The sequence below is a fragment of the Fusarium subglutinans genome (assembly GCF_013396075.1).
Source record: "Fusarium subglutinans strain NRRL 66333 chromosome Unknown NRRL66333_c0000112, whole genome shotgun sequence".
In the NCBI taxonomy this organism is placed as follows: Eukaryota; Fungi; Ascomycota; class Sordariomycetes; order Hypocreales; family Nectriaceae; genus Fusarium; species Fusarium subglutinans.
In genome coordinates, this window is record NW_023502175.1 from 73,407 (window position 1) to 82,518 (window position 9,112).

General features: G+C 48.8%; 2 protein-coding genes across 2 annotated transcripts; both read left to right on the plus strand.

Annotated features, from left to right (window-relative positions):
- Window positions 1–859: 859 nt before the first annotated feature.
- FSUBG_8272 (uncharacterized protein) lies at window positions 860–3,265 on the plus strand (the record flags this gene model as incomplete). Its single annotated transcript, XM_036686663.1, has 2 exons — window positions 860–1,396; window positions 1,448–3,265. 2 exons carry the CDS (start codon window positions 860–862, stop codon window positions 3,263–3,265), a joined length of 2,355 nt encoding a protein of 784 aa, XP_036536227.1.
- A 3,616-nt stretch (window positions 3,266–6,881) lies between these two features.
- On the plus strand, window positions 6,882–9,112 carry FSUBG_8273 (uncharacterized protein; the record flags this gene model as incomplete). Its single annotated transcript, XM_036686664.1, has 2 exons — window positions 6,882–7,893; window positions 7,971–9,112. 2 exons carry the CDS (start codon window positions 6,882–6,884, stop codon window positions 9,110–9,112), a joined length of 2,154 nt encoding a protein of 717 aa, XP_036536228.1.

Sequence of the window (9,112 nt, forward strand, 5' to 3'; positions counted from 1 at the left end):
CGTGACGAGGACGAAGAAATTAGGAATTCGAGTAGATTGGCCGCTTTGCTGTTCGTTGGCTTCCCCCACAACTCACAGCGTAAGGCATGAGACGGACGGCGCTCAGATGATGAGAACGATACATACCAAGGTAGTGTGATGTTCAAAGATGAATATACTCACGTTAGAGAAGGAATAAAACACTAGGACCTAAGAACGATAGTTGTAGCTCGATCCAAGACCCTCCAAAATTTAATGCAGATATCTGCATCAAGGACTTTCTGTGGACTATGAATAGCTTATTTAGTAAATCAGTTATTAGTCTCACTTTCATTGTGAAAGAAAGGGCAATGGTGAATGACCCCCCCCCACCTTTTTACTTTGGGACCTTGTTGAGAGTTTTCGGTAAGGCATCCCATCTGCTGATCAGAACCAGAACCAGAACCAGAAACTACCTAAGGTACCTAAATACAGCGACCAGACTGGAGGGGAATGGGCTGCAATTACTTGAAAGTTGGTACATCGCTGTTGATCTTGGCACCGTCGACATCATTCTGTGTTTCAGAATCCCGTGTTTATGGAAGGCCCAGTCACAACCTGAGGCAAATCTGATCAATTCGTTGTACATGAGGCACAGCCTCTCCAAGACCCGGCGACTGACACCCCACACTCATCACTCTCTGAATCTGAATTCAACGTCTTTTCACCTCTATATAACAACACTGACTCACCAATGTTGCCAAGTTCAGCCGATAAGCCACTGAAGAATCAAATGAGTGAACGGGGAGCAGAGAAGCTGTAACGTATGAGGCTTATTCAAACCCCTGTCATTTATTCTATCATTCGCTCCACGACATCTCTCGTCAATTTGATAGATATCATGGACCCCTCATCACCATCGCCGCCAGCCTACTCAGAAAGGCCTCCAATACCTCCCCGAAAGCCAGTCAACTCCTCAACTTCAACGCAGACACCACCTTCTGCTGCGTCTTCGTCGATATCAACTCCTGGACCATACATGCATATTCTTTCTGCTGGACCATGGCTTGGCCCAGATCCACGATCTTCGTCCACGCAGTCTCTCCTACCTGACACTTCTCGAGATAGCCAGGTCGCAAACCCTGCTGATTATCTAGGTCGGCGCAAACTTCTGATCATCTATATTCATGGCTTCTTAGGAAACGACCAGTCTTTTCAATCGTTCCCTGCCCATGTTCATGCTCTTCTGGCCAACCTCCTCGCGGAGTCTCATGTCATACACTCTAAGATTTACCCGCGATACAAGACTTATCGCTCAGTAGGCGTCGCACGAGATAACTTCAGCGAGTGGCTTCGTCCCCACGAGTCTCCAAACACTGATGTAGTTCTTGTTGGGCATTCGATGGGAGGTATCCTAGCGGCCGACGTTGTGCTTATGGTACGTTAACTTAATTCGTTGTACACATGGATATTGCTAAACTCAACTCAGCCCAACCCAAGTCCATATGGTTTATACCCTTTCAAGCACCGAATTATAGGACATGTATCTCTGGATTGCCCATTCATTGGTCTTCATCCTGGTATCGTTGTGTCTGGTATAACTAGCTTATTCAAACCCGCAGCTACACCACCACAAGATAGCAATCAGAGAGGCACCAGTAGCACAGCTCCCACCAGCCCTGAGACGTCAATCCCTGGTGATCCCAGTGTCTCCTCACTATATCTCACCAACTCTCAAAGCACTGATCCTGCATCATCCACAAGCCTTCCGTCAATTGCATCCTCGTGTCAGCCGCAATCCGATCCCTTCGCTAACCAGCCCTATTTCAACCAACCTTTCTTCAACGACTCGGGCCTGCAAGAACGCCCTTTTGTACAACGGATGCTTCACTTCGCCAACAAATATCGCTCCGAGGGGTTGGTACAGGCTGCCGCCAAACACATATTCTCATACCTTGAGTTTGGCAGCTGCCTTGCTGACCCGACAGGACTTGAGTCCCGGTATCGCAAGATACGTGCACTGGAAGATATTGATGATCTTCACCCAGGAGAGATGAATCAGGGCTCAGGTAGACCTTTGACAAGAGTTCGCTTCGTCAACTATTACACTCTGTGTACGGGGCGCCCAAAATCGCCTAAAGCAAGCCCCGATGTTTGTAGCCCCCAGCTTAGTACAACCAACACAACTCACCCCGAAACGAGATATGCTCAATCGAACAGTTCGGCATCTTCATCTTCCGTGGAGTTGGACTTTCTACCAAACAAGACAAATGTCGACGAACAGATCCAACCCCATACCCGCCAGGAGAGTCCTTTGCCTACCATCACCTTGGAGCATCGTGATACCCTCGGGAATTCTAGAGATCACCAAACTATACTAGATTCATATGTAAAAGCTCGGGCATCGGATACCACAATAAAAGACAATCAAGTCGATGATTACGAAGCTTTAGCTTCCGATGTTAACCGGTTATCAATGCAGAGCATTGATCCCACGCCAATTGACGAAGAATCTTTTGCTCATCCTCTACCCGCAACTCCTACCCTTAGCTTCCAGGACAAAGCGCCTACTGACTCCGAGATAACGAACAATTTGTTGCCAGGAAAAGAAGAGGCAGATCTGCCCCCTCTCCCTGATCCCCCAACAACCCCGGATATGCCCGACCCCAGTTTGTACATGGAAAAAGATGAGCGCAAGCAAGTTGAACGTGAGGCCAAGCGCATTAGACGTGCCCATGAGAATGCCCTGAAAGACCATGCTAAGGCAGTACGCGAGCGTGAGAAACTCATCGAAAAGCGCCAGAAGCGTTCACAAAAAGAGGCAGAAAAGGCCCTGAAGGAGGCTGCTCGACGGGGAAAGGAAGCTCTCAAGGAATCGCAGAGGAAAGAGAAGGAATCGGAAAAAGAAGAGCAACGCCTTGTCAAGGAAGCTTTTAAGCATGAAAACGAGGCTCAGAAGGTGCAAGAACATGAAGATACCCAGCGAAACAAAAGTCTTGAAACCCAATACAAACTTGAAGCCGAAGCCGAAGCCATCACGAAGGCTGGTGGCCTCAAGCCATCAAAACCTCGGAAACTCCGAAAATTCTGTAATCTACCTACTAAGGGTGGCAGAATAGATGATCCAACCTGGGTCGACATCTACATGGCAGACGTGGACGAAGTCGGTGCACACTGTGGTCTTTTCTTCGCGGGACAACATTACGAGAAGCTTGTTGGTGACGTTGGCAACCGAATTATGGGGTGGGTGCAAGATGACATGACCAAGAGGACAATTCAGGACATGGAGAAGGAAACATTCAATTGACCGAGGGTTAAATACATGCTGTAAGTTAGATCGGGATAACATAGATACCCATATGTGCGAGTGGCATAAAGCGATACCCAAGCATTGGGGAGGAGCCGGAAGGAGACCAACAACTTTCAGGAATCCAAGCATGATTGAGCAAAAGCGTCCGAAATTAAATCTAAACAGCCAACCTAAGTAGTTTTCATATATGTTGATTTTATCCTCCAAGAGTATCTAAAGTCTCTTTCTTAAGTCGAGCATTATTAATTATACTGCAAGATGTCGACTGATAGACAGTGGGATAGGCCTCAAGGAGCAAGACATTATCAGGCAGGGTGTTAAAATAAACCGTAGACAGGCATGATCAAAGAACAACAGATCGGGCCTAGACTTAGGTCATCGTGGACCAGGGACCCATATCTATACGGGTCAGGCCTTTGGTTTACGTGGTGGAAGGGTATTTTTGGAATATTCATAGGTCTCAGGAATTGGAATGTCACTTGGGGCAGAAGTATTTCTACTGATAAAATAACAAAAAAGGAAAAAGAACAAGAACATGGGAGGAGAAGTGCTGGTGGAAAAACAAGTAAAAAGTGCAGAACTTACTGAGGTTTCATATAACATCGAGAATAATAAACATTTGTATGCCTATGGGGCCGAAACTGACTGGATGTCAATCTTTTCCAATGCTTTACATCAGATTGGTTGATTGACTTGCAGCTCGGGATACCTAATATTGACCATCACCTAGTCTCCTACTCCGTGCGGATACAAATATTGAATAAGTTACCTTATTGGGTAGATAGCATGTGTGGGCGATGATTTTTAACCTCCTATCTAGAACTCCTTTTTGCAACTTCTGACCTCTAATAATACTGAAAAATCCGCCGGGCTATGAGGCCACGGCAGTCCGTCAGTAAATGCCAAGCTTTAAATCGAATCTCAGCTGTTAGCCCAGATTCGTCAGGTCTGCCGTAACACATGCGTGCTCAGCGACCCCGGTTTAATTTCCCCGATTGCGTTGCTTCTTCCGTTGTTTGAATGAGAACCATACTTCGGGGTCTGGGCCACACCCACCCATGCTGGGCCACCGTTTTCTCCTACCAAAACCCACACTTTGGTCCTAGCAACAGCTAGATGATAGCTTAAGACAATGTCTAGTATAGTACGTAAAACTATTAAGCCGGGAACATGGATTCATTCATGCTTCTCAGTGGGTTTGACTGTTGAATGAGATGGTGTTGAACGACTCCTGTTTCTACGCGTTAAAGGAGGTCTCGTTGTTGTTTTTGCTTAGGTACCTAGGTAGGTAGGTAGGTACCTAGGTATTATTATCAGCAACTTCCATATTGGTTCTCTCGAGTTCACTCACAGTCACAAAAGCAAAGAGGTTGGAAGCTTAGATTCTGGCAAGAGGGCAACAAGACTTGGAACTTCTATCCTACCTAAGTAATAAAAATATTTAGGTAGATTTAGGTAAACTTAGTCCAGACTTAGGAAGCCTTTATTTTAGACCGGTTATTTTTATCACTTGGGGAAAATATTTGGCTCTTTCTGGTTCCCTGGGGTCCAGTGCATCAGACCCTGGCTTCTAAGCGCAGTTGTGGCTCCTGTGGGCTGGATGTTTCTTGTTAGCTGATTGCGTTGCTTCCTGTTAGGGGCTACCTGATGTTGAGCGTGCCCTTGACAAGTATATCAGATCTGCCGCACCGTGGTTCACGTTCTGTGCAACGTGACCGCTGTAGTTGAACAGTCCATCCGTGAGATGTTGTTGGTTGACCAACAATTCTGGATTACACCAACCAGAGCACGACTCAACCGTGGTATGCCCCCTGCGGCTCTAAATACCTCCGAATCATGTTTCTTGTCGTATTTCGTGGGCATTGGCTAATACATAAAGTGATGGTCCTACTGATCCCACCGACGCCGTTGTGTCGTACGGCTGCTCCACGTTGATTGGCCGGCCTCTTTGAAGCGAGATTATCTCCATCTCGGGCCTCTTGTCCATGACCGTTAGCTCATTCATAACCGCGCATCGTCCAGTTTAACCTAGGCATGATCACCGAATATTGACAGGGGAGAGGCACGCAATTTACGAGGAATAGAGAGGAAAAAGGGAAAGACTGAGAGAAGAATAGGAATAGCTCCAGGTACCACAGACTAAGTACATACCTACCCCCATGGATCCATGCACCACACACACGCACGACCTGGAGGAACGCTCTCAGAAGGTCACCATCAACAGTACCCTGAGGAAAGGTCATGTTTGGCTTGTGTTCTGGGCCTGTTCCTGTTTCCTTGTCCCGCATCGTATTCAATTTTAGTATAGGCGCCTCCCGTCGTGTCTTGTCTTGTCTTGTCTTGACCTTGTCTCTCTTGTTTCCTGTCTCTCTCTCTTTTTGCTCTACTTGGGCTTTTCTCTTTGCTCTTGCTACCCTTTGTCACCGACCGTAATACTTTCATTTCTTTGCTCTGTTGTCTTCACTAGTCACTCTCTTTGTTCTTTTTCTTGAACGACATCGCTCTTTTTGTACCATCGCTTCTGAGACGAATCTGGACGACCAAAAATTACGACGTTGACGACGACTACTCAACTAGCGCTCCTGTTTGTGCTTGTCGCCATACAATTGTCGATAATAGTAATTGGAAACTGAGATTGAAAAGGAAGGGTAACTAATACCGAAGAAATCGGGAGGACCATTATCGCTTGTGCATACCTACCTATCTACCTACGCAAGCAAGAAGATCATCATCAGAGCCAGCACTCACCACGCAATACAACATCACCAATCACGATAGACCTACCGCTCGTTACCTTTCGGGGTTATATTCATCAGATCAGCGCCGCCGGAAGGACTTCACGACCAAGGCACCATCAATTTTTATTGCCATATATCGACTTTGTGTGTCGCACCGACCTGGAAAGACGCCTCAAATCAAGGAGTCAAAGGACCGAACAGTGACGGAGCAAGATTGCATAGGGGCGAAAATATCTCCTAGATTCAGCTTGGACCCGTCCTTTGTCTCTGCACGAAAATCATACCCACATCAGTCCAATTCTTTGCCTGTTTGTGCGTGTTGATTAGTGCTTGCGCGTCATTGTTGGAGCTGTTGCCGTTACTCTTCGAGTCGAGTGCTTCGACGATCGATCATGTGCTTTGTTGACGGGAGCTGATACAATCTGCACTGTTTGATCTAGAAACGACGCAAGAAACCAGCCTCTCTCGGGAAACCAACACTTATGCAAAGAGAGAAAAAAAGCAGAAACACTTCTTTCTCGAAGCACGCACTAGCGAATACGATCACCACATCGTGTTCCGCTTTGGGGTCAAATTCGTCTGTCCTTGTCCCCCTTCAGCTCAAGGAGCCACTTAAGTCAAAGTCGTGTTGTTATTTTAGGTATCGGCCTCTGAAACCGGTTGGTGCACGTCCCTTGCGTTAGTTGGCTACCTACCTTAGTAGGCAGGCTGGGCTACAACAACGCGCCACCTTTACGCACACTACAGGGCCATATCCACTAAAATTATAGCGAAGCGAAAGTTGGTATTGGCACCTCTCGTCACCTTACTTCAGGTTCATCGCCACGTTCTCAACGGGCCACGCCCACGGCCGCGACGCATCCATATCCAATCCAATGACTTACTCATCCAGCGGGCCTTCACTCGCTCAGGCCCTGGATATGGGTAAGGAAAGCAACAATGGTAATCTGGATACGGATGTCGATCATTTGCATTCAAACTTGGATCCCTCAAAATCACATTCCCTTCCTGCTTCGGATCTGTCCGTCCTGAGTGAATCCGACCCTGGTTCAATTCAACAATCTCGCTCTTCTTCACGCCCTCGCTTCGTACGTTCCAGCGAAAGTGAAAAGGACATATCTCCAAACCATCTCCACCACGCTCATCTCCAATTACACCAGCTCGAAATCGTTGATGACAGAATCGTTGACAAACCAGCCGACCAGAGCCATCTGCAGCTCCACAAGACCGGCCACCACTCCCATCACCCCCACCACCGCCTGCATCGAAGCAAATCGCCCGCCAACCCCCATCTTCGTGCTGCCCAGCCCAACCACGTACACGCCATCGCCGAAGCCAATGCCCTAAAACCTCGCGCTGAACAAGATCTCGTTACTCAAGTTGTTCAGACTGTATCTGTTGTTCAAGTCGTCGATTCAGTCGGATCGCCAATCGAAGTCCAAACCTATTACGCACCACCTGCTACCGTCGTCGTGGATTCTGCCTCGGGTATCACCGTCGCCGCCATTTCTGACCCGGAACCCAAGATCTCCGTGGCGGCCGTGGCGTCGGATCCGGCTGCGAGCTACAATGTTCCGTTACCTCCGTCCGCCCCAGCCGCGACCGCCGTGGAAACACCTGGGTTGACCGACCCATCACCGTCTGCGCCTGTCCCGGATGCAACCGTATCAGATTCAGTGCCCGAGCCTGTCAATGACACGACGTTGCTACCCACTGCCGATTTACCGTCTAACACGGTTCCTCCAACAAATGAGACTAATGGACCTGTAACGTCGACAGATCCTGATACTGCGAGCCACGAAACAACGTTACCAGTTGCTCCTACTACTGTCGTTGACTCAACAGCCTCGGATGTTAGTGCGTCGGGGACCGCCCTCGTAACTACCGGTACGAATATTCGCCCCTCCTATTTATAGTTTGAGTTTATGACCAGGCCATGTGCTGACTGACGTTGCTTGCTTCAGAAGACCTGACCGCGACAACAACCGACATCCCTACTTTAGTAGACACTACATCCGACTTGACCTCGGAAGCGACGCAAGATGTTTCATCAGAAGTGACGTCTGATGAAACTTCAACAGCTACTACCGACGTGACACATACAGAGTCCAAGCCTTCCACAACCACGATACTGCCAACGACAAACACAGCTTCACGGACCCGCAGTTCTTCCACTGTCCTGGTGGTATCTTCCACCTTCATCACCTCTTCCATCAACCCTAGCGACACTTCAACGTACAGCTACTCTGACTCGGTGTACTCGAGCATTTCGGCTCAGGAAACTTGGTCTTCGGGCTCGTGGGGGGACGAAGATTATGAAGGAGGTAGCGGTGCTGCAACAGCGGATAACCAACCACCAGCGGCGACGACTACTTCGAACTCCAACAACACCGATACTGGCACACTCTCGCCTCAGCAGAAGCAAGTGATAGGTGGTGTCGTAGGAAGCATTGCAGGCGTGGCGTTTCTGGCGTTCTTCGTCCTGTTTGCTCTCAGGTACAAGAAGAAGCATCCTGGAGGTGGCATACTTGGTGGGAGTCAGTCCGGAACGCGGTCAATTGGTGGCCCAACATCTGGGCCTGACGGTGATAGTGGCGCATCAATGGCCGAACGTGCTGGGGCATCTGCTGCCATCACTGCCGCGTTTGCGGGACTGATGGGCAAAAAGCAACGACAAACCCCCGAACCGGAGCCTGTCAGTGAGAGAGGGTTCTACCGAGTTTCAGGAAAGAAGCTTCCTTCTGTTCTCCAGGTTGGTGGTGATGGTTATTCTGATCCGCGGACCGAACCCCCCTCGACTGGCCGGGCGAATCGAGAAAGCGTCATGAGTGGTAACTCTGACTACTGGAGAGGCTCTATGGCATTTGATCCGAGTGATCGGGACTCACCCCATCTTGCTCTTGGATCACCAATGCGGCCAATAAGTGGCGTGCCTGTAATTCGGTCCGGTCCAGCTCGAACGCCTGTTACAGAATCGAATCCTTTTACAGACCCGTCACGACCAAGACCGGATTCTGATGCTCTGGGAGGCTCAACAGGTGGTGGCTCAATTGCATCTCGTGATGGATCATTTGGCTCACCATCACGGTTCCAGGAGAGAATCTGA